This window comes from Sapajus apella, unplaced genomic scaffold, assembly GCF_009761245.1.
Source record: "Sapajus apella isolate SASKATOON/1434 unplaced genomic scaffold, GSC_monkey_1.0 scaffold81, whole genome shotgun sequence".
Classification (NCBI taxonomy): domain Eukaryota; kingdom Metazoa; phylum Chordata; class Mammalia; order Primates; family Cebidae; genus Sapajus; species Sapajus apella.
In genome coordinates this window covers 1,755,098-1,781,840 of record NW_022437021.1, presented here as the reverse complement: position 1 = coordinate 1,781,840, position 26,743 = coordinate 1,755,098, and the positions used below count along the sequence as shown (strand labels likewise).

Sequence of the window (26,743 nt, the reverse complement as noted above, 5' to 3'; positions counted from 1 at the left end):
ATGTTCTTAATTATTCTGCAGAAAGCTTGTACCAGTTTTGACTTCCACAAACAAATATAAAAATGCAATTTATTTGCATTCTTTTTAGTACTTACTACTATAATTTTCCTAATTTTTAATAATTTTATGTAAGAAAAATTAAGTATATACTTTTCTCTCCAACTTTTTATTTGAAAACTTTCAAACTTACAGAAAAGCTGAACGAATAATGTAATGGATACCAATATATCCCTTGTTAGATTCACCAACTCTTTAACTTTTTGCCTTACTTGCTATGTCTCTGTTTCTATTTACGCACACATATATGTGTATACATATGTACACACATTCATCTGCATATCTGAGCTATTTTAAAAGAAGTTTTATATATCATGACAATTATCCCTTAATGTACCACTTGAGAGTAAGAATATTTTTCTACATAACTCCATTTGTCATTATACTTCTATATTGTCAAGTAATGTCTAGTCCACGTTTATAGTTCCACAATTGTCCCAATACAGTCTTTTCTAGCTGATTAAAAAACAGAATTCAATAAAGTTCATTCACATGTTACCTTGAGCTGTTTTATCTCTTCATTTTCTTTATGAAAAATAGTCCCTGCCCCCTTCATCTCCCCCACTCCCACCTGGCTTTTCATGATATTAAAATTTTCCAGGATTAGGTCACTTGAAAACCTCCTGTTTGTCTTCAAATATATATGGCCGTGGTTGATTCTACAAGCTCATATTGCAAAATTATTATAGGTTTTCAGAAGCACATGTATCAACAACTGTAACAGATTTTCATTTTTGGCAATTGGCTAGTCAGAGCAAGTCACTGGATCTCCAGCCAGGCACCAGATGTTTTTATTGAGGGGCAAAAAAAGAGCATTAAGAGCTTTTAAATCTTACATTACTAGTTTGATCATATAAGAAATAATTGTGACATTTCATGCTTGGAAATGTATCGTGGGGGCTTTCCTTCATGTTGACACTATATATTACTGAATGAATCAGTTGGTATATAACCAGTTTAAAGGACCTGAAAATGTAGTGACAGCCAAGAAGGATATTTTGAAGTTTGAAATGATCCCTATATAAATAGAACGGATCAGCATAACTTTGGGATAAAATTAGCCGACAGTTTGTGGACTCTCCAGCATGCGCCTGTTTGCTTGGTGCCGCTCTCTTGATAAATCACAACAAAGCTTCCAGAAGGAGAGGAAGGATGGACGGCACCACTGCCCCTGTCACTAAATCTGAAGCTGCCAAGTTAGTTAAGAGAAATTTCCTGGAGGCTCTAAAGTCCAATGACTTCGGAAAATTGAAGGCTATTTTAATCCAAAGGCAAATAGATGTGGACACTGTTTTTGAAGTCGAAGATGAGAATATGACTTTGGCATCTTATAAACAAGGTAAAAACATATAGGTGTTATTGTAAAACTGTAGAAAATGAATTTTTTTGAAAAAATGCGGTGTCAGTTATCCACTCTAAACAGTAGCTCTTATTGTTTCTTTAAGTATTTATTTTAAAATATTTCCAAATTAATATTTTCTTTTTTTAAAATTAGAACACATGGTGGGCTGATATATATGTATAATTTGTATCTCTCCTTTTTTTTTTTTTTTTTTTCTCACCCTTGTGCCTAGGACTTGAAATCCCAGACAATCATTTTTAGCAATGCACTCTCTGTTTTTTATTTTCCTTCTAACTATGATGATACGGAAGGAAGAAAACGTTTCTAGATTATGGCTAAGCAGATTGTTGAAACCCTATTTTAGACAATGTAGCTGGTTTAAGAACAGGCTGCTAATTCTCCATTAACAGTCACTTAAAGATATATCCTCTCTATGTCTGTGTGTTTGAAAAAGAGAAATCTCCCCAGCATTTGGAGGGTTAAAGCAGTGCCACAGGCACCTTGATGGTCTTCATCATTTTAATAAGTTTTCATTTCAGGCACAAAAGCTGAGTTCAGCAAAACCAAAAAGTTAACTTTTTTCCTGGACTATAACAATTATTCAAAATTGTAGATGTGTTTAATACAGAATATCTACCTTATAAAGACCTAAGGAAAACAAAAATTGGAACAATTTTTTTTTTTAACCAAGGAATTTTCCGGAACCTGTGCTTAATAAATCAGAAATAAATTAGAAGTACACTGGTTCTGATTTCCCAAATCAGGTAGCTAATGGGGGGGAACATGAGTAGTTAGGTCATCTGGTAAGCAGACTGCTAACACACTGCTCAACATCACTTCTGTCTAAAACAATATAGATGCTAAGGCCTTGAAGGTCTTGTGTATAGCAGTTAGAGACAGTCATTATTTGCATGTTTAAAGATATTTTCTGTTCATATATAAATCATCAGTATAATCCATTTCGATACAAATGCTAATGGTAGAGTATATATTTCTTTATTAATTTACTGTCCTCTGATTGTCATTTCCAAGGGAAGTATAGAAGAGTTGAGCCAGTTACTGTATCTATGATTTTTACTCAAAGGCTTTATAATAAATTGGCATTAATATTTTGGTGGAAAGACAAAGAAGGGACCTATTTTTTTAAAGTTTATGGGGTCTCTGTTAGAAAGAAAATTTGTATACTATATAAGTAGATTGCTTTCATCTTGTAACTTTGTTTAGTGAAAGAATGTCTGATTACCAAACTAATTTTTAAGATGTTTTTTAAAAACATATTTGTGCCTAGGGTGAAATAACTCAGGTTCAAGTCGGTGGGTATTTTATTTGACCCTGAGTTGCAAAGACTTCCTTCTCTTATTTCCTGACCAAGCCAAGTTGCACAGATTGTGCGAAGTTCTTAGGATATAAGAAAGGAAGTTTTAGGTACAAGCTCTAGGGAAGTTGGCGGCGGGGGGGGGGTGGTCTCTCCTGCTTCCACTGGTGTTATCACCCTTGAAGGAAAAGAAAATACAATTTAAATTTTCCTTGTCAATATGAGCTGATTCCTTTGGTCCTCATAGAGCTAAATTTTCATTCACATGAATAGAGGTGTTTTCATAGTGTTAGGACTGTGGGATGTGGCTTTCAATTAAGCAGATAGCAAATTACACTCTCTGGGAAAGGAAAAGAACAGTTCCGTTCTTACATATGCCAGACGGATGTTTGCACAGAACTAGTAAGATTTATGGCCTGACTTTTAGGGTTTATGGAGGAAACTTGTGTGTGTGCATGCATGTGTAGAAAGAAACACACTGCTCTGTTTAATGTGAATATAAGAATTTGTCGCTTTAATCTTCAACTCAGGTTAAAACCTCATCTTTCTTAAAAGTTTCTTCAATTTTTTTCATGTGCTTCCAGCTTTATCACTAATTTTTTTAAACTTAAGAATGGGAAGTTAGAAATGGAAATTATAAATAGAATCCTAGCTGCTAGTAGATCTAAGTGGTTATATCAATTTCTTAAGTCGTAAAGTCATTGTTAGGCAGCAGCGTGGGGCTAAGCAGTCTACAGTGGTTAGTTAGCTCCTTTCCAAATAGTTCAAAGGAATAGGACTTATTTCTGTGTGGCCTTGAAGAGTATGTGGCTGGATTAAAGTTTGTGAGACTTTATTAAATCTAAGCAGAACTTCTGGATGTTTGATGCTGTTGAACTGCTACACGCTGTTCTTTGATTTTTTACAGCACTTTTGAAAAGCTTTACACAGAAGTGCATAAATAAGTGTGTAGCTTGATTACTTTTCACAAAATAAAGAAACTTATGAAACCGCATCCAGATGAAGAAACAGAACATTCCTGTTTACTTTTAAAGTGTGGGAATCTCCAGGTTTCAGTTATTTTTGGCTTAATAAGCAAGGCAATGTGCAAAATCTATAACATATCTCATACTACTCTTAAATTTTCTTGTGTAATTAACACTAAAATTCCATATTCAACATTTCATTTTCCTATAGAAAATAAACAGTAGTACAATCAATTCTAAATCAGTCTTATTTCTTTAGAACATACAGCATTTTTATAGGATTTAAAAAGCAATTAAATTTTATCTCTAAATATACTCCATCTAAGCCTATGTGAAAGTCAGTGTATAATTTTTGAAAAGGGAACTCAGGGCTCTGCTGGCAAATAAATCATCTAAAATCTAAATAGTGCTTCCCAAATTTACAATCTAGTTGGCACACCAGAAGTCAAAAGTTGAGCTCATAAGCAAATATGAAATGTGGATTTTGTGAGGAAGATAGAATAAAGCTATTGGATTACAAATAGGTCTGGAAGCTCATTTCTGCTTTCCTCTGTAGCACTGGGCCCATCTCATTGAGTAGCTAGCTTCTCTTACCATTTGACAGAGAACAGATTTAGAAGCCAGCCCAGAGTTCATGTTCAAACTGTGAATCCTATCCTTCTCCAGCACCTAATCATGATTCTCAAAGTTAGAGAGATCTCACTTTACTTTTCTAAGTTATTTTAAGCTTCATAATAGAATTTTCAGATATAATCATGTTTTATTAATTTAAAAACTTTTCTCACATTTTTTAAAGTGAACATTTAAAATGTACTGGATGGCATTTGAGAGATCTCCCTGCAAATGGTAGAGATAACGGGTCTTAAAAGCAAAGACAAGTAAGCAAAAATTGTATTTACCAGATGATCACTTTAAAATAAAAATGATATAAAGAAAACATAAAGAACAACTTTTTAACTGCCAAATGCAATAAGTCATTGAGAGTCAAGGAATGTCAGTGATATAAAATTTATTATGAGTCAAGCACTGAGTATGTAGAGTGAATGCAAGCACAAAGGAAATTTGTAAAGAAAACATAAAAGGCCCTTTCCATTGGTTTTCACTGGTGACCTCCATACTGGAAATATGAAGGAATGTCCATAAAACTGTTTCCAAAGGTTTTACCAACTACACAGCTTGAGCTTCCTTCAGATGTATGAGCTTTGTCTCATAAATGATACAAGCAGAATTCCATACTTATCTCTTTGGTAGGAAATTCCCTAGTCAGCTAGGTTAATCAGAGTCCTTTTATTAATCGGTGTAATGCACTTTAAGTACTTCATTTATGGCCCACAGTCACTGATTCCTTGGTTAGTAGTTACATTTTTAATTAAAATAACCAATGAATGATTTCACTTGAAAACTTTCTGGCAGGTACTCTGTCTACTTTACTAAGTAGCAACTTATACCCAAATACCATGAAAGCTTTTATTTCCACTCTCCGAATGAATAATTTCTTTATCACCTAATTTTGCTCTTTGCCAGAAATTTACTCTCCTGTTTTCTCATATCCATCCTAGGGGTCTTTTCTTTTCTTTGATGTTCCAGCTTTTTTCTTTAAAGTTTACACTTCAAGCTTGCTCTTTTTTCCCCTTCCCAGGGGAACTTTGAGTTATCCGGAAAATATTAACTATTAAAAAATAGCCAAGAATTGTGCTTCAGTCTAATCCTTCAGGACTGTGTAAATACATGGACACAGGCAGAGCAAATGTCTGCTAATCCAGCCACGAGCAGCGTGTGTAACCTTTGGCTGTAATAACAGAGGCTTCTCGTGTGTGGGGTTCTTTGACTCAGATAACATTATAGTTGATAACTGTTGCAGAGCCCAGGCTTAGCTGAAGGTTTACCAGAAATGTGTACATCCTCTCCAAACACTGGAGCAGAACCAATCCCTTCTTCCAAAAGAAGGCCCAAACACTTTGCTCCTTGCCATATTTCTAGGCAGCTTTCTACCTAGCTATTGGGGCATATATCTTTGGTTTCAGATTTAAATTAAGCACACATATGCGCGCGCGCGCGCACACACACACACACACACACACACACACACACACAGGATTAGCCTGCATATTTTTTTTCAGGGATAACACTTCTAAAATTTCTTTAGAACTTTTAGCTACAAGTAATATCAGTTTGGAGATAAACTGCATGTAGCCTTTGGATCATAGATGGCTATTTAAAGATTTGGGGTCAACTCTCAAACAGTGTTTGAGAGTCAGAGTTGATCCTGTCAGTACTTGTTACATGAACATGGACACTTTATACTACTTAACCTCTTGCAGACTAATTCTCTTCATTTGTAAAATGAAAGCTTTAACAAGACCCTCTCTAAGTTCAGATTCCTGCATGCAGATAATGAATCACGTTATGAAGGTGAAACTGTGTAAACAGATTACGTATCATGGTCAAGCCACATGGGCATGGCCTGTATTTGAGAGTTCCTGAGGGGTTTACACATAGGGGAAATAATCTGTATTTTTCTTCTCTTCTTAGTGGAGCTTCTTACTCAAACAGAGCTCTTCTGCAAGGAGCTGTCACCGCACACAGACTGCAGACGTGGGGTAGCGTGCAAGTGGTTTACATTAGAGAGAGGCAGCCACTGCTTCACCTCCCACCCCCGGCTCCTGTGGGCTTGGTTTCCCAGTTCTGCCTCACCTCTGTCCTTTGCGCAGTCTAAACACATAGTAAAAGGGCAGTCTGAAATCTGCAGAGGTGAACAGAGGGGGCCTTCAAAAGACAAATACTAGGAATAAATCACATTCTAGGTTTCAAAGCCCTGGGAAAATTTTGCTGTGGGAAGAAGGGAGTGTATAAAAAATGAGTGCCTGATCAGTTCGTTGTGTTTCTAGCCTGCTGTGATCTTTGGTGGTTATATTCTGGGGGAGGAATTCCGATATCTTGACATATCATCATCAGCACAAGATTGTGAACAGGCACAGCCTCATCTGTGGTTTTTGAAGATAGCTTTACCTGGGGTTTGGTCCTCCATGACAGTAAGTGTACTTACGTCCACACTTGCTGCACAGCAACCTGTGCGTCCAGCCTCATCTTAAAGTGATGATTGTACAGGGATGGCCCTTTAGTCAGGGGCTGCTCTTTTCTCTGCTCAAAGCAGTAGGCTTTCCTGATATGCTCAGGGCTGATTTATTCAAAAATCCCTCACCGGACATTACCACCAAAGTTTTGCAACACAACTTCCAGATACATTTCAGTATACCCTAAGCCATAGCCCTGCAATCTGTCCTCTTCCCATTTCTCCACTTCAGCTCCCTAGGGGCAGCAGCTAAGGTGTCTTGTTGCTAAGATACATTCCTGTCTTAAGAGAGGTGAGTTGTAGCCACAACTCCATTCCGGGAGTTGGCTGAATTCCAGGACCTGGTAGTCTGTGAGCCTGATTGACCAGTTAACGTTTATGATTACAGGAGATGCAGAAGAAACTGACTGAGAGGCCAAGGATGACTGATTCATGTAATACATTGGCGAGATAGATTCTTTAGGTGCTACTGGGAACTTAGGAGGAGGAAAAAAATTCAATTTGCAAATGCATTTCCATATCAAAGATATGAAATATTATAGATGAATTGAGGATCTTCTTCCTTTCCTTGTGATTTGCGAAGCAGGCTTTGGGGTAAACCTATTCTGCTTCCACAAAGACAAAGACTGATGGAAACTCTGCATTGTGGGTATTCCGAGTCCATGAGTTTGGATTGAGGCAGGCAACTCATGGCTCTAGCAGGCTAAAAAAGTAGCGCTTTTCTCATTTGGAAAATGAAAGTCTTGGACTGAATAATCTTCCCTCCAGCGCTAACATTCTGCGTTTCTTTGATTTTACATCAAAAATGGTGTTTTCTTAATCAGCTCTGCTGCTCCCTTTCTGGGATCATTTTTCTTCCTATTGCAGAAGCAGGCGTGAGTTCCCAATCAGTTGCCGCAGAGAGCCGCTTAATTTTTGCTGTTAATCGGCAGGCAAAACACACCCTGGTTTTCAGATCTGGGACCAACTTCTTACCCCGACAGTTAGAAAAGACTGTTTGTGCCAATTGCTTTTTGAGGAAATTTGAGTATTAAAATGACTAAGTATTGATGTTAATGTGATTCATTCATTATCAAACGAAAGCTGCATAACATACAGCTTAAGAACTCTGCTTGGAAAACAGATTCAACACACATAACTTAATAGAAATATATAAACGGATCTGTATGTACATACATTGTGTGTGCATATCAGTTTACACACAAGGAGTGGAGTTGATACTCCCCAGCTCAGGCTATCTATAATACTACTTAGTTCTGCCACAGGAAGTCCATGTAATCCAATACCATCTCTTCCCAGTGTCTGGAATCTCAAATTAATGTCTTAGAATTTAATTCTGTTAGCTGAATATAGACTCTTCCATAAATTCAGATAATCCTGAGAATGATCATACTTTAAATAATCCTCAGTCCATTAGGCCTTAATGTGAAATAACTTGATTTCTTTTTAAAGAGTAGATTTGGATAAAGAGGAAGGTGGGAGGGAGAGAAAGCAAAATGGCTCTAGAATTCTGAATAGAGTAAAACAGGGATTAAAATTGTCTGTGTGTGTGTGTGTGTGTGTGTGTTGCTAGGTTGGAGGATAGATTGCAGAAAGACAAACTTCGGGTTGAGTTCATTCATTCCTGTTGGGTTAATCACTGTGCACAACCTTGTAAATAGCTTCTTTAAATTAAATTATTTTTCCCCCTCTGGACAGAGAGACAATAGCTTATTTTAATTGTATTTATTTTTATTAAAAAGCAATACATGTACAGAATACTAAATTTAAAAGTTACCAAGGGGAGATTCAAGAACATGTACATGTCTGTCCTGATCCCCTAACTCCTCAGTTTTTCTTGGAGGCTACCACTATAACCAGTTTCTTGTACTCAGTGTTTACAAATATATTTGCATATGACAGCATAGTTCATATACTGTTCGGCTCCCTCCTTCTCTCACTCAGTAATATATCCTGAGGTCTTTCCATTTCATTCTATATAGAACTGCCCCATTTTTTTTAAATGGTTGTATAGTATTTGATTGGATGGATATATCATAATTTATTTAAGCAGTCTCCTATTAATTAACATTGAGGTTGTTTAACCATTACGAATAATACTGTAGTTTTGCACATATTCTTGTAGGTAGACCAGGTTGTCAAGATTCCTAAGTCCAGGAGCACATTTCACAGAGTACAATGCAAATGGTGTTTTTTGTGGAGTCGTGCAATGCAGTGGTCCTTTAGGACATTTCACTTAAGTGTTTATGCTTATAGGATAAATATCCAGGAGTGGCATGTCTCTAGTGTTTTTCACTTAAATGAGAGCATTTTAATATCTGATCACCAGGCCCACTTTTAATGTGGTCAACATCCTCAGAGCACCCTCTAGTCATTAATCATTTCTCGTAAGGGGCGATGGCCAAAAGTAATCATAATATTCTAGATTTATTCTGACTTATCTAATCAGTGAAGAATACAACGTTTACATCTCTGGTTCTGGGCACTACACTTATCTTATTTTCCTGTTTATTTTGGCTGCTAGGAAATTCAAAAGTCAATTTGCAATGCTGTTCTACTGTATGGGGCACAGTTTATATTTTGTGTATGTGGTTATCTTACTTTTGACATTTTTATTTTCCTACTTTTAAAAATTTTGCCCTTATTTTTAAAATCATTTAAAAAAATCTTGTGGTGTATGAAGATTGTGAGTTGCCTTAAATTATTCTTTGGAAAGAGATATTGCATAAATCAACAGGCAGGCAAATAAAATCTTGGAGTGACACTTTTTTAGAAAAGATTAAACACATTCATATCTTGGATTGACAACTATAAGAAAAAAGATTTGAGATAGAATAAAAATTATAAGCTTGCAACTAACAGCCTTGGAATCACTCAAGACAAACTCTCAATGATTGAAAGTTTTAAAAAAATGTCCTTGAAGCATCTCATGTAACTCACTATGCAAAATAAAATACAATCACATAAATGAAGATCCCAAACTTAAATGCCTTCGAGACCTAGAAAGGTGAAGTAAATAAAGGAACAAGACATAGTAGTAGGAAATAGTAGAGTCAGTAAGAATTTGAGAAACCCTTTCTCACTGATGAACATCAGAATATGCTATTAAACAAAACACTTGCAAAACCATTAGCTGTTAGTTTAAAACCTCTGTCATCCTTCCTCCACCCCACTTTTATAAATGTGACCAAAATAAAATTCCTTGTAAAAATCTTCACAAAACAGGGAGAAATCATAGGTCAGGAAGTTAAACTTTCTTTCCTTTTTTTTTTTTTTTTCAGGTTATTGGTTGCCCAGCTATAAATTAAAATCTTCCTGGGCCACAGGCCTGCATCTCTCTGTCTTGTTTGGTCATGTGGAATGCCTTCTGGTGCTACTGGACCACAATGCTACCATCAACTGTAGACCAAATGGGAAAACCCCTCTTCATGTGGCTTGTGAAATGGCTAATGTGGATTGTGTTAAGGTCCTCTGTGATCGTGGGGCAAAACTCAATTGCTACTCCTTAAGTGGACACACAGCTTTGCACTTTTGTACAACTCCAAGTTCCATTCTCTGTGCCAAGCAATTGGTTTGGAGAGGTAAGCCTTTCTGGGTGACCAACATCATTGTCTGCTTATACACTCATGGTTTCAAGACTTTGTGACCCCTACCTACCTCAGGTGATATAGTAAGCAGCATGATGCAATTACACCTAGTTCAGAGGCCCCCAAAAATATATAGTTCTGTTGATCCAGGTAATTCAGTGATGATCACATTGGAATCTTATTATTATTCAACAGCAGGAAGTTCATTCATTTACTCATTTACTTAACAAATATTTATTTAGCTCCTATTATGCATCAGGTAATGTGCTAAGTAAATAAAAAAGAGAAAATATTCCTGCCCTCAAAGCAAGTATATTTTAATAGGGAAGATAAATATTAACAAAACAAATTCATAAACATATAACTACACTTTGGGAAAGTGTTGTGAAGGAGAAAAAAGGAGTTATGAATGAGAATGTCAGAAGTGAATTGCTATAAAATGTGTAAAGCCTTCTCTAAGGATATACTAGGTAGGCTGAAACTTTAAGAATGAGAAGGAGGCCCAGGTGCAGTGGCTCATGCTTGTGGTGCTGTAAATTTTGGAGGCTAAGGTAGAAGGATCACTTGAGCCCAGGAGTTTGAGACTAGTCTGGGCAACTAGTAAAATAATTAGCTGGGCATGGTGACATGCACCTGTGTTCTCAGCTACTCAGGAGACTGAGGCAATAGGGTCACTTGATCCCAAGAGGTCAAGGCTGCAGTGAACTGCTAATATGTCACTGCACTTCAGCCTGAGTGATGGAGTGAGACCCTGTTTAATTAAAAAAAAAAAAAAATGAAAGAGAAGGAGAAGGAGCTACTCATTAAGAAAGCTGAGAGGAGAAGGAGTCTAGCTATAGAAAATAGCTTGAGAAACGTTGCTAAGAGAGCAAAACCTTGGACTATTAAGCAGATGAAAGAGGGTTACTATGACCAGAATATCATGGGTGTGGGTAGGGTGGGAAGGACAAGAGGGTAGAGGGGAGTGTCACAAGATGACATTGGATGTGTTTGATCCCACAGGGCCTTTTAGGGTCAAACTGTAGGGCTCTGAAATAGAGCCACTAGAAAGTTTCCGGTAAGACAGTGACATGGTTTAATTTTCCTTTAAAGTCATTTTTCTGGAGTTACACAGAAAATAGATTGGAGGTGGACAAGAATGGAAGCAGGTAGACCAGCAGGGAAGCTATTGTAACAGTCTAGGTGAGAGAAGATGGCGGCTTGCACTAGGGGCAAGCTTGGATAGGATGATTAGGAGATGGGTTTGCAATATGTTTTGGAAGTAAAATTGTTGGGATTTGGAGATAGGTTGGATGCGGGTGGGATGTGAAGGAAAAAAAAGTCCCAAGTATCATTGTCGGGTTTCTGGTTTTAGAAAATAGGCAGATAGTGATGCCATTTTTTGAGATAAAACTTGAGGAAGAGGCACCTATGTGGGGATGACCATTAAATCCATTTTTTAAAAAGTCAGTTTATGGAGTATAATTTTCACTCAGTAAAGTTAACAGTACATTCTAAATGTCCCTCTACTGGGGAGTAGATCATTAGAATGTTAGCCTTCTGATATGTTTGTAATGGTATCTCTCTGTTTTAATTTGAATTTTGCTGATGACTAAGGATATTAAATATGTTTTCCTGCATTGATTTGCCGTCTGTATATTATTTACTTTGGTGAAATGTCTGTAACTTTTGCTCCTTTTAAAAAATGGGATTTCTGTATTCTTACTGATTTGAGAGAGTTCTTTATGTATATTCTGGATACTAGTCCTTTATCAGATACATAGTTTGCACGTATTTTTTCTTCATTCTATGGCTTTTCTTTTCATTTTCCTAACCGTATCTTTCAAAGAGAAGTATTTAATTCTGATACATTCAATTTATCAATTTTTTTTCTCCTAGCAACAAAATTTGTTTTCTATGTTTATTTCTAGAGGTTTTATCATTTCAGATTTTGCTTTCAGGTCTACGATTCATTTTGAGTTAGTTTTTGTTTATAGTATAAGGTATGGGTTAGGTTCATGTCTTTTTATATAGATGCCCAATTGTTTCAGCACCATTTGTTGAAAAGAATATTCTTTCACCATTGAATTGCCTTAGTATTTTTGTCAAAAATCAATTGGCAATATACGTATGGGTTTATTTCTGGACTCGAGCCGATTCCATTGACCTATGTATCTTTTTATTTTTTTTAATACTCCATTGACTTGATTGCTGTAGGTTTGAATCAAGTCTTGAAATCAGAAGAGTGAATCCTCCTAGATCAGTTTTAAGTATGAGAGTTTTCATATCTCTTTGAGACTTCAAAGTGAAAATGTCAAGGGTGCACTTTATATAAAAGTATAGATTTCAGAACAGAGCCCTGGACTAAAGCTGTAATTTCAGAATTGTTGGCCTATAGATTGTATTTGAAGCCAAGGAAATCAATGGAATCACCTGGATAAAGAATATATATAGAGAAATGTGAATCTATGTATAAGCCCCAATGAATTCTAATATTTCAATGTTAGAAGATGGGGAGAAGCCAATAAAGGAGAGTAAGATATCCTGATGACTAAACTTGGAGAAAAACCAGGGCCCTTTGACAACATGAGGACTAAGAAAGAGGTAGTTTCCAGAAGCAGAGAGTGGCCAGCTATAGTGATAGTGACACAGGCTTAATTAGATGTTCATTAGATTAGGTGACAGAGTTATCACTGACAAAAATAGTTTTGGTGAAACAGTGTTAAAAGCCAGATTTGAATAGCATAAAGTGTTAATGGGTGGTTAGAAACTAGAGATGTCATATGTAAACAATTGTTGAAAAGAATGAGGCTGCAGAAGTGAACATAAGAAGAGCATGATTGCTGGAGGGGCTGGAGGGAGGTCACAGGCAACTACTGTCAACAGTAGGAGAGCAGAGAAAAAGCTTTTGTGCCGAAGGAAATGATTCATAGAAAGAAAACAGTTGAAGATGCATGAGACATGATAGCTGAAAGGTTCCAATCTTTCAGAAGTTGAGATGAGATGAAATCCAGAGACTATGGGGTACATCCTCATTTTTAAGAAGTGGGACAAAGTAAAAGATGGTTTTAAATGCCAGAATGATTACAGATTTGATGGTGCTAAGCTGAGGGAGTTCTGATGGTTTTTCCCCTCAATAATGTATCAGGCAAAATCGTCAGCCAAAAACATGAGAGAAGAGCAGAAAGTGCAGACATTTTGATAAGAATAGAGAAGGAATGAGAAGTTCCTGGAGAAAAAAAATGGGATAAGACACTTACTGAAGCATGTAGTAGGATTACTGGACTTATAAAAGATGCCATGTGGCCAGGAGCCGTGGCTTACACTTGTAATACCAGAACTTTTGGACACTGAGGCAGGAGGACCATTTGAAGCCCAGGAGTTTGAGATCAGATTGGGCAACCTAATGAGACCACATCTTTACCAAAAGGAAAAAAAAATTAACCATGCATGGTGATGCATCTGTAGTCCTAGCTACTCGAGAGGCTGAGGCAAGATTGCTTGAGCTCAGGAGTTTGAGACTGGCTGCTGTGAGCTATTATTGGACCACTGCACACCAGTCTTTGTGACAGGGCAAGATCTGTCTAAAAAGAAAGACATGATCTTTTCAACCTGTGGAAACGAAGGGGAAAAAATTCAGCCCAGCTTATTCTCTTTCTTCTTTGGTTCACCTGCTAAAAATGAGGATGTATGCCATAGTCTCTGGAGTTCATCTCTCCTAACTTCTGAAAGACTGGAACCTTTCAGTTATCCTGTCTTGTGCATCTTCAACTGTTTTATTTCTATGAATCATTTCCTTTGGCATGCAAGGTTTTTCTCTGATCTCCAAATATAGATAATACTGGTTTGTGACCTCCCTTCAGCCCCTTCCCACAAACATGCTCTTTTTATGTTTGCTTTTTCAGCCTTTCCCTTAGGAAGAAAGGGCCTAGCATGGAGTTACAGGGACAGGGTTAGGCATTATTTGGAGCTTACCCACCTTTTCTGTGTTTGGCTGTCACCACTCTCACATTTACTCATTCATTTATGTTTATATTTAGGTTTATCTTTATTGATTTTTAAATTTAATTAAACATGTAAGCTTTTTATTTTTAAGAGTTTTAGAAAGTTTAGAAATTATTAATTTAATTATTAACTTTTAAATTAAAACATTTTTTGTCTTACCTTTTGTGGTAAGGACAGTTAAGATCTACTTTCAGCAAATTTCCAATAAACAATGGAGTGTTATTAACTATAGTCATCCTGCTGTACATTAGATCTTCAGAACTTATTCATCCCACATAACTAAAACTTTGTTAACTTTTTATATTACTGCCTTTTCCTATGACTTCATCAACCACAAACTGAGAGTGGCCAAACCTTCCCTAGAAGCATTACCTTTCCCAGCGACACAATTATTCCCCATCTCTTTTGTTCCTGTCAACAGAGAGAGACTACCTAGAGACGAGAAGGAAGAAGGAAATAGGGGAAGCTTGGACAATGCTTGTAGGCTGACACTAATGAATTAGGCTTATAATGAACAAGGAGAGAGAAAGAAAGTCCACTAAAGAAAGATTCACTTACTCTTTTAAGCCATGTCATCAAAGGCCGAATTCACAAAGAAAATAAAGATAAATTAGAGAAACCAAAAATGTTCAGCTTCAATAGGGAAAATATCATAAAACTAAAAGGCAATCATAAAACTGGGGAAAATATTTGAGACTACATGACAAAGGGCTTACTATATAAAGAGATTTCTCAATAAAAGTAAGAAGGCTGATGCCTAAGAAAAAAAGAGAAAAAGAGGGGAAAAAGAAGAAGAAAAAATGATTTAATAAAGAAAAAGAACAAAAAGACCAAGAACAGGATTATTTAAGGGAAAAAAGGAATAATCATATAAACAACAAATAAATATATGACATAATGATAGCCTTCATTGGTAATCAGTAACATGTCAATTAAAATAACAATTAGATACCTTGTTGTTTATTACATTGATAAGCATACAAAAGGTAATACATATGCAACAAACACATAGGGAAGTGCTCTCACACACTCTTAATAGAATGTAAATAGGTGCAAGCCTAGGGGGCAAATTGATAACACATATCAAAAGCTTAAAACTTAACTTAGAAATTTCACCTCTAGGATTAGGGTCCAATCCTAGGCAGGGGAACTTTTTTACCCAGGGCTATCATTTACTTAGGGCCTCAGATTCAGACTTTAGATACTTCCAAACTAGGTTATACCTAAAGCCAAAGAGATAACTGGAGAGAAAGAAAAAGGAAGCCACTGATCATGTAACTTAGAGTTGTGCTTGGTCACATGACCTGCAGTACACTAGAAATTAGAGACTTTCTCCTCATTCCGTAAGAGTTTTCAGAATAGTGCAGTTAGAGCATATTTTACTTTATATTTTTGTCTTAGAAGTTTTGATTAGTTAAGAAAAACATTTAAAATGTACCACAATTAATTAAAATGTATAGATAGGCGTTTTTAATTTTTAAATGTATTTAGAGTCTCAAAAAAATTGCTTGATTCCTATTTGCCCTCAGAGAGTCATTTATATTACTGAAAAACTGAAAAGCACTTACATATCTAATAGAAAATTTCATGTTGTTAATACCATACCATGCAGATATTTAAAATGATGTTTAAAAGAATGTCGATTCACATGGGAAAGTTGTAAAAAGCTTTAGGACAGTATAGACTGTATAGATGTATTTTTCTAAAAATTGTGTGACTATGCATATCAGAAAATAATATTTAAAATATCAGAGTCAAACTTGATATCATAGCTCATGTTTAACTGTAGCTAAGCAATTTCAAAAAGGCAAATCTATTATTTTAGATCCTTACTGCTAGAATAATTTTTTATCTATTATTTTAGATCCTTACTGCTAGAATAATTTTTGTAAGTGTGGTAGCTGGCAGATATATAAATAAAAAAACAAAATTGTGAATCAAATCCTTGGGGAAATTTCAATCCATCTTATGGATGAGGAAATAGGAGAAAGTAAGTGCTTTGCTGGTAGATCTTTTAACCTGGAAATTAAAAGACTGAGCATCTAGTTTTCTTTCCTTTGCATTTTTCTGCTTCAGCTTCTGAACAGCGCTTGGCACATAGGAAGTGCTCAATAAATAGTTACTGAGGTTACTGACGGATCTGGGAATGGCTCCAGAAGCCCTGGGTGCATGGATGGGACCCACTGCCATCTAATAAATGAAAACCGTGTGGTTCATGGTTAATGAAATGCTGCTTTTCATTAGTTTTACCCTCTCAGTCTCTAGAAATATAGCCGAAGACTGAATTTTGTCTCTCTTAGATTATGTCATAGGTACTCTGAGGGAGAACTGAAATACATCACTTTGTAGCTGGACAGAAGGAATTGAGACAGCATACAGACAAGGAAAATAAGTCAGGCTAACATTAAACTCGGGACCAGACAAGTCCATTAGAGGAAGAACCAATGCCATGGCAACTGAAAACCGATGTAATTTCATTTGCTATTTAATGGGCTCTTTGTGGAAAAGTGCTCTTTGTGGAAAAGGCTAATTGAGGCCAAAAAATTGCATCCAATTTTCTCTTAAAGGATTTTCACCTATTTTCCCAGTGTTGCAGAGCCTGCTTTGTCCCCATGCTGGATTTTGTCTGCTATTTTCCTGTTTGCCTTTCTGCTTAATGGCCCCATCTTCTGGCCTTTGTTTCCTTTGGTATTAGTATAATAGTGTTCATCAGTTGAGAAGGCTTACTTACCTCGGTGAAAAACGTCCTCTCATTGAATCCTGCATTTCCCTATGAATAAAGAGAGTCAGGGCAGGTTTAGGTGGCTGCTAAGCAGCATATTATTTCTACCTATTCCATTCGTAAGAGGAAAATGAAAGCTGCCTGCTTTACTCTGCATGAAGCAAATCCTGACAGTAGGAGGAAAATTTGTTACTGCAGGAAAGCCATAAAAATTCAAATGTTCCCTAGCAGAATGTAGCATGGGGGCAATGCAAAAGAGACCATGTCTTTTAAAAGACTGTTCCTGCTACTTCGTGTGACAATGACACAAGTCACCCACATGTTAGGAAATTCCCTGGTCAATGAAGTAGAAGATGGTAAGGCAAGATGTCATTGGCCTTCATTTTAATCCGAAATAGATATGCTTGCTGGACAGATACTGCTCTTACCACCTCATCGCCTTCCATCTTTTCATCTCCTATGTTTTACATTGGAATAGCACAAATCTGACCATGTTAGTCATTTGCAAACCACCCTGAAGATTTTTGCCACATCTGCTGTATTGTGAGTACCACCTGTACAACATGAATTTAATGTTCTCATCAAGTTGATATTACTTATTAAATTCAATTTTAAAGGAAACTTGATATTACTATAAAAAATTGAAAACCAAAATCCCTTGACATACATTGAGGGTAACAGTAACAGTAAATAAAATGCAATTAAATTCTCGACCTCCATCTGCTAAGAGACGCTCTGGTCTCAGATGGCAGAAAATGACTTAAAGTGCCGTTGCCTTCTGGTCACTGCTTTTTCCAGAAGGCTTGCCTCCAATCTTCCGCTCTGAGTGAATGAACTTGAAGTGGGTTTGCAGTCCCTATCTCACACCCAGTCAGTCAGCAGGTACTCTGGTCCCGTAAAGAATGTTCCAGGAAAAATCATACCATACTTTGGGAAACACAGCCTTAAGCAGTGCTTTAAAGTTGATAGTCTATTTAGTGGTGAAATTGTAGAAGCATCTCTTCAGAATCAGGAATGAAACAACTTCTCTGCTGTCATCACAGTCTTTTTAGTCCTGTCCAGGAGATCCTAACTGGCACAAAGAGAAGAGAAAGAGAAATAATATATGAAGATTGAAAAGAAGGAAGAAAAATGGCCATTATTTAAAACAAGGTGTTTGTCTACATAGAAAATCTACAATTAAATGGTTACAACTAGTAATTGAGTTCAGCAGAGGTAGTGCATTTAAGATCAATATACAAAAATCAATTACATTTCTATATACCAGAAATAAGCAGCTAGAAATTGTAATGTAAGAAAAGATAGATTTATAATATCACAAGAAATTTAAGGGACCTAGAAAATATATTTAGCAAAAGACGTGAAAAAAATATGAAAGTTGTTTAGAAGACATTAAGAAGATACCAGATTCAAGGTTTATTATGAAAAATGTAGTACTAGATTATTTCTTCTTCAGAGGCAACCACTTTGACTTCCTTAAGCCAATTAGTTGATATTTAGCTCCAAATTACTAAATAAATACCATTTATTTATCCATAAAAGTAGGAAGAATAAGTAGCAATAGAAGCAGCTTTATGAGAATCGATTGATTGACTGTAAGGGAAAATGCAGATCTGGCTCCTTTTCCTCTATCCATGTCCCTCCCCGCAAGTACTTATTCCATTCCCTGTCCCTTATAACATTATAACTATGAGACTTGTAGTCAACTTTGATAGCTTCTATTTTTGTGCAATGTTTTGTTATCTCTGTGGTAAACTGTCTTATTTCGTTCTTTTGCTTAGTTTTCGACATACCCACTGCTATTTAACCTCCAAGCTTTTGCCAATTTTTTTTTATTTTATTTATTTTTAGAGACAGGGTCTCACTCTATCATGCAAGCAAGAGCGCAGTGGCATGACCACGGCTTACTGCAGTTTTGACTTCCCAGGCTCAAGCAATTATTCTACCTCAGCCTCCCAAGTAGCTGAAATACAGGCACATGGACTGTGCCCAGCTAATTTTAAAAAAATTATTTTTAGTAGAGACAGGGTCTTCTTATTTTGATGAGGCCAGTCTCCAACTCCTGGCCATAAGTCATCCTCCTGCTTAGGCTTACAAAGTGCTGGAATTATAGATGTGAGGCATCGTGCCTGGCCTGACAATAGTTTTAATCTTTTCTGAAATATTTAAACTCAGTGGGTATTTTATCAATTTTATTTTCTTGAAAAAATTCCTTCTGGAGTCTTCAGACCTGCTCCAATTAGGTTTAGCTTCGTGTACATCTGGTGAACCACTATCATCCTGGGTCCCCCGTTCCCTGTCATCCCAGGGACACCCTTTTCCTCTCCCCAGTTTTCTGCACCACAAATCTTCCTAAATCTTGGTGTGTTGCCTATTTGGGTTAGATACATCCTCTGGTAGATTTCTGAGAAAGGGTGCATGAGACTATACATGTCCCCAGTGCATGAATTCTTCCTCAACTTGGCATAGAATTCTAGATTCATAAACATTTTTTTTTTTATCATGGTGAAGGCGTTGCCTGATTGCCTTCTAGTTTCCAGTACTGCAGCTGGAAATTAAAAGCCATTTACATCTTCATTTTTTTCTACGTAACTTACTATCTTTCTCTCTGGGGAATTTATAATTTTTTATTTTTTTTATTTTTTTGTTGTTTGGTGCTCTAAAATTCCACAATGAATTGTCTTGGTGGGTTTATCTTCATCGGGCATACTGAAGCCATTGAATTCCAAGATGCTTGTCTATCAGTTCTGAGAAATGTTCCTGAATTATTTCCTGCATGAGTTCTTTTCTGTTTTCTATATGCTCTCTTTCTTGAATTACCATTATTTGGACATCGAACTTCCCTGGATTGTTTCTCTAATTGTCTTGTATTGTCTCTCCTATTTTACATTTCTTTATTCTCTGCTTTCTGGGAGATCTTCTCTAGGTTGTTTTTCTCTGTTTTTATTATCTCTGTCTGCTATATTAGAGGCTTTCCTTAGATGTCTTGTAATCCTTGGCTGTCTGCCTGTGTTTAAGATCGAGTCACTAAAAGCTGATTCGGAATCTAATTATCTAGGTAGAGTTTTTTGTTTTGTTTTGTTTTGCTGTAGGGGATTTGGCTGTACCTTTCATCTGAGGAATCTCTGACATGGTCTCTTAAGATTATTATTATTATTTTTTTTTTTGAGATTTGTCAGATTCTCCAAAGAAAAATATAACTTTTTTTTTTTTTTCCTAAAGAATCAAGACCTAATTGCCATTATTTCAGGTGCTGAGTTAGGGGAAAAGGCTGGGGATGCAAATATAGCATATCTGCTATTAGAATGCTCTACCCCTCTTCGTTGCTAAGCAAATTTCTACTTCTATGCAAGACCTTAGTTCAGACTTCAGTTCTGAAGATCAGTTTTTCTTAATTCGTTTAAACTCAATTAGGTCGTTATGCTATGCTCTGTATTCTCATAGCACATTGTAGCTTTCCTTGGTGGTACTTATATTTTATTTGTTGAATTCTTTGATTAGTATCTGCCTCCCTCACTAAACCATAAGTTTCATGAGAGCAGAAACTGTGTTGCTCAGCATAGCCCAGTGCATAGAACATACTGGATATTGATTGTTAAAAACTTATTGAATGTTCAATTGACAACCAGTCCTAGCACTAAGGAAAAGAGTGCGGTTGAACCAGAGCAATTTCATGATCATTACCGGCAAAATCATGCTCAGTTGCACACATTGCTTCTTTCCCACATGAAGAGAGTATGCCAGGAAGGAGGGAGAAGTCAGAAGTGTTAAACACTATGGAAAGATCCAGTAAGTTGAGAGTTAAAAAGCTGCCACTGGATTTAGCAACATGGATGGAACTGGAGATATACCAATCAGTTGAGTGACGGACGCAGAAATCAGAGTGGAGGGGATTGAGAACTAAAAAGAAGTCTGCCTGAGAGTGTGAACAAGGCTTTTAAGGAGTATTTGTGAAGAGAAGACAAGAAGGTAGATGAAGAGGAAAATGAGTTTGAACTTTAAAAAAAAATTTAGATGATAATAACCTGAGCATTTAAAAACTGATGGAAAAATCCACCAGTAGAGCAGAGATTGAAGACAAAGAAAAGAGAAGGGATAATTTTTGGTGCGAGGATTCTGAGTTTGGGAAATGAGATCCAGAGCAGGTAAAGGGATTGATTTTGGAGAAATGAACCTCTATTCTGTCATAGCCAGAGGCAGAAAAGGAGAGAATAGGAGTTGATGTGTGTGGTGGGAAGGATTTAAGGACGCTTCCGTTTAAGGGCATTTTTAATGTAAAGTAAGAAGTGAAGAGAGTTGAGGGTACAAAGAAAAGAAGTATAAAAGATTTGAGGAAAAAAGAGGTTTGAAATAATTATTACAGAGAATACTCTAGATTTTCTAAAATTACAGAGAATAATTATTATAGGAAATTAAAGAGAATCGGAAAGTAAGTAAAACAGAGAAACACTGGTTTGCTGACCCATCTGGAGGGCCCAGTTGAATTTTGATGTTTGACTTTATGATGGTGCCAGTCTTGCACAGACGGTTCAGGTGGCTTTTGCCACACAGCACTCAGCTGCTTGGCTGCAGGCACTGAGACGGCAGATAATTGGGCTCACGCAGGGGTGGGGTCTCTCATAGCACCAGGTAAATGTTATGAAGAGATGGAGGGAATTTAAAGTTCAGGCAAAAAAATTAAGTTATTAAAATGATAAAATATGGAACTAAGCTGGATAGAGGAGGAGAAAAGTAAGGAACATCTAATAGACAAAGTGAACACAGAGAGGGATGTGATGGAGTCCAAGAATGGTTATAGTAGACATTGAACAAGCAAGATGCAAAGATAGAAGATTGTGGGCAGAGAATTGGACATGTAAATCAGTGATTTCTGGGGACTGATAAATTTCAGTTAATGACTCAGTCCAGGTATGACTATGGATTGGAGTCATCAAGTCAAAGAGTCGGAGAAAGTCACTGAAGTGAATGAGATCCAGAAACGGGGAGACCAGGAGATTTGTTGAGTTATTCATGTGGTTATTAAAGACCCCCAGAATAATGTCAGGAATCTGTGAGGAAAGGAGTAACATCAGTTAGGTGCCAAAATCTTAAGAAACGAATGGGGAGATAATTGTATTCAGGAAGGAGGTTAGGTGGTATAGCTGAAAAAGCAAAGCCTTAAAGAAGTAGGGGTATTCTTTTTATTTATTTTTCCAAGAGAATTAGAGATTAATTGGAAGCAGCAATGGGAAGTCAGATATATGAAAAACAACACCCAGCTATATAATGCAGGCCAGAGTTAAGCTTCCCACATCCGTTGTTTGAGCTTGGAACAGAGCAAAGCTAGTTTGGTTGCCATGGTAACCAACGCCATGTCTCCGGGCTCATTAATCCTATGTTCCAAACTGAGCACTTAGCAATAGCTTCTGAATAAATGCAACAAAGCTCTGCATACTGAAAAGGGCACATTCATGTTAAGCAGGGGAAAAAGGTTTTCAATTTCATTCATTAAACTTGAGTAAATAATTTAATATCTTTGTGCGTCAGTCCTCCTAGCTAATGAATAAGGATAAATGCTTAATGGAAAATCTAGCTTAATAAAGTTAACAGCATCAGCGCTACATATTAAGGAATTGATGTTGCTGGTATATATGCATATGAAGGGGAAAATGGAAAGGAAAATAACACATATTAAGTATCTGTGATGTGGCTATGTCAGGTACTTGAAAATAAAATGTTTCATTTAATGCTTGCAGCAACCATGTGAGGTTGCAAATTATTCTCCTTATTTTAAAAATGAGGAATCAGAGACTCAGAGAAGTTAAATCAGGCCTCAGTTCACACAGTTTGTCAGATTAAAATGATCAAATTCTATTTGTTTTCAGTCCATGATGCTCCCACTGTGTCTTGCTGGAAATTGTATAATGCTTATCCTTCTGGGACATTTGGTTAATTAAAAAAATTAGGCGAAAGACTGTGCTACGGTGACACTATATAAAAGAGAAGCTTAAATACTATATCACAATCCCATTAGCTTAAAAAATTAATTATCATAAGATGTTTTTAAAGGCTTTTCTTAAAAAAAGTATGAGAAGGCAGCTGGGTATATCAGAAGTGTGTTTAATTAAAAGACATGAAAAACTGTTGATGTTTCTTCCTGCCAAGGCAATTGTTTATCCCCACTCTGTCATTTTCTAACATGAAGGACTGGAGTTGCAAAGCACACTCTCACATGGAAACAAATCCTTTCCTTCTAAGTATCATGCTTTTATTTTGGTGTCTGGATTTGTTCCAACAAAGGTGTAGATAAGTGATTGAAAAAGATATATTGAAAATCCATTAATTCATTTTCCTTAAAATTAAACTCTTTAATTAAAAGCAGCAGTTTGATCAATTTCTAATTTCTACCTCCAACAATGTGACATAGCACGGTTTAAAATAATAGAAATAACTAGGTGTATGTTAAATATCCCTGTCGCTAAACTTAGATGTTAGCATTTTTCATTTCTTCAAACACTAATTGTTTTGGTCTCACCTATACGACAATTGTAGGTCAATTTTCTCAAGTTTGCATTGCTTACTGCAGCCAGATGATTCCCAAGTGCATGTTCAGAGGAAAAGTAGTAAGTAATTACAGCCTTCTTTCCCACCTGATAGCATTATAGGTTTCCATCTCTGACCAATTCTCTTTAAATTCTACAATCAAAAACCATATGTGTTTTCTGTTCTAAGTTTTCAGTCTGGGTGTGTTATCTTTGTTTTATAACTGGAAACATCTGAAACCAGAAATTGAAGGATGAAATTTCCTGTACTTTTTTATTTATTTTCTATCAGCACTTGTTCTTTGTTTCTTACTTAGGGGAGCCTGGATCTTATTATCGTCTGAACATTTTAAATACTCATTTAGCAAAAGATATAAGACTTATAAACAGAAACACAAGTGTTTTCTTTGTCATCTTTGTAAGTAATAACTTATGGAAGATAATGTAAACAATTTTAGAAGGTTTTTCCATTAAGCTAACCAAGAAAACATACAAATAGGGGAAATGATGAAAGCTCAGAATGGGAGGCTAAGAATCAAGCACATGCCGCCTTCTTGAAGTTTTTACTAATTAGAAAGCTAATGGGAGCAGAATAACGGTGGACCCCTCTCTTTTCCAAGACAAAACATTTTGCTGGCAGCCAGCCGCCATCAAGGGCCACCAAGAGGTGAATGCTGCAGGGAAGGCCCAGTTAGGGAGTCCGCTGAAAGCAAATCACTCCAGCCCCCTTTGCCTTTGTTTTCTTGCGGTCTCAGAATTCTGGCAGCCCTCGGCCAACACTCTTCAATTAAGGGGGCCACACTAACCAAAGACCTGGGTGGTAAGAGTGGGAAGTACATGCACTTCTTGCAAGCAAAGTTGAATTAACCTGGGTGGGGGCAGTAGGAAGAGCCCTGAAGAAAGATCGACTTGGACTTAATAACAGCCGGATGCGGCATTTATTTTTCATGCTTGGCACTTTGTCTGTGCGTTCACTAATTCTCACAACTATCCTATGAGGTTAAGACTGTTATCCTAATTTGCAGATTAAAGTACTGAGCTTGAGGCAGATTGTTTAGTAGTGAAACCTGGTTTTGACTGCAGTGGCCTCAATGCAGAGCACTCGTTTTGTCCACTAGGTGGTGCTGCCTCCCCTTTGCTACTTAGAGTCCTACAGGTAATGTAAATTAGCCTTGGGACTGCCCTGGGGGACTTTGCTGCTGTTGCCTTATTCTGCGAATCTCATCTCCAGTGTAGACTGGATATGTCAGTCAGCAAACCTGCCACTCCCTCAACTTCTATAACTGCCTTGCTCACAGACCCTGATGAAGGGAAAGCACAGGTTGCTGTCTTCTGTAACACTTGATCCTTGCATACTGTAGCCTATTAGACCAGGGGTGGTGTTCAACAAAGGGCTGGCCAGGAGGCTGAAACATGGCTTGATATGAAAAGATGAACTCAAGTACAGCGCTTAAAAGTGAAGCTTCTGGAGTAAGACTGACTGCGTTCAGACCTTGACTGTTCCATTCCTGAGGGCAAGATTTAACTTCTTTGAATCTTAGCCCTCACCTACTAAATGGGGTTTGGATAATTCAAGTTGATTCCAGGGCACTCCAGCAAGGCTTTATGGATCACGTATGGCTCTTTCCCCTATACTTGGGCCTGTGACGGTATCTTTGTGTTGTATAGAAATGCATTTTCCAAAGTCCACTGTATTAAACTATGATTCTGGGGCTGTTAATAGGTGTTTCAGAAAGAGAATTCCTTGTGAAAATAAGCTCTGGAAAACCCATGTTAAACTCGATAGACTTCCTCACCATAAACTTCTCAGAATCTTTCATATCCTAATATAAATTATAAAGATACAAAGGTACATAGAATCTACACATTTATTTAACCACAGAGCTTTTATTTTTAATGCATCTCATAATACTAATATGCCACAGAACAGACTTTAAGAAATGCTGGCTTAGAAGAATGAAATTAGGGCCTATAGCTAGAAAGGGAGCTCACATTTGGTGCAGCAAGAACTCCATTTAGCCCTGTGTTCATCAATCTTCTTTCCAGCTTCTCTTCTGAGGGCAGATTCTATCACTGTGTTAGGCAGAAAAATGACCCTCCAAAGATGTCTAAGTCCTTATCCCTGGGGCCTGTGATTACTTTATATGGCAAAAAAGCACTTTGCAGATGTGATTAAATTAAGAACTTTTGGATGGGGAGATTATCTTGGATTATCCATGTTGGTCCTGTCTCTTTGAAATCAGAGGATCATTTTTGGCTACAGTCAGAGGAAATGTGACTATAGAAGGAAGGTCAGAGAGACAGGATGTGAAAGGGACTCTACCCACCATTGTTAACTTTGAAAATGGAGGAAGGAGTCCATGGCCATTAAATGTGGGAAGCCTCTAGAAGCTGGAAAAGGCGAGGAAATGGACTCTTCTGTATATTTTGCTTGTCTCCCGATCTTAGCCCACTGTCAGGTTTTTTATTTTTTAATTTATTATTATTATTATTATTTTAGAAATAGAGCTGAGAGAAAGAGAGAGAGTGTGTGTGTTCAGAGAGAGAGAATGATTTATTTTAAGGAAATGGCTCATGCAATATGGAGGTACAAGTCTGAAATCTGGAGGGAAGGCCAGTGGGCCAGAGACCTAGGGAAAAGATACAGTCTGTTGCCAGAACACTTACTTGCTTATGGGAGGTCAGTCTTTGTTCTACTAGGGCTTTCAACTGAGTGGTTGAGGCCCACCCACATTAAAGGAAACAATCTGTTTTTAACTCAAAGTTTGCTGGTTAACATGTCAATCTCAGCCAGAAAAATAGCATCACAGAAACATCCAGAATATTGTTTGACCAAATAGCTAAGCAGCATGGCCCAGCCAAGCCAATACACAAAATTAACCCTTACATCCACTGAGATTTGTGTCGGACTTCTGACCCTCATAATTATAAAATAATAAATTTGTGTTGTTTTCAGCTATTCTCTCAGTTTGTGGTAACTTGTGACAGCAGCAATAAGAAGCTAGGATGCTCACTTACCCATCCTAGTCATTACTATCTGCTGTAATGTAAGTGATTCCCTTTCGAGGACTTGGTCATCTGTCTCTCAGTTCTGGTCCATTTCTCTAATTCTGCCATCATCAGCGAAGGATTTCGATGATGGCATAAATTTTGAGTCTAAAATCACCCTCACAACTC

General features: G+C 37.0%; 1 protein-coding gene across 3 annotated transcripts in view; it reads left to right on the top strand.

The window, feature by feature from the left end:
• The first annotated feature begins 920 nt into the window (after nucleotides 1–920).
• Nucleotides 921–26,743, top strand: part of ASB4 (ankyrin repeat and SOCS box containing 4) — a 63,416-nt gene continuing 37,593 nt past the window's right edge. The window contains exons 1-2 of one of the 3 annotated variants that reach the window (XM_032252901.1): nucleotides 921–1,396; nucleotides 10,034–10,333. In XM_032252901.1, the coding sequence (XP_032108792.1) occupies nucleotides 1,210–1,396; nucleotides 10,034–10,333 (487 nt within the window). In that variant the 5' untranslated portion in view covers nucleotides 921–1,209. The remainder of the gene's footprint in view (nucleotides 1,397–10,033; nucleotides 10,334–26,743) is intronic. The other 2 variants (XM_032252902.1, XM_032252900.1) reach the window with 2 other exon arrangements.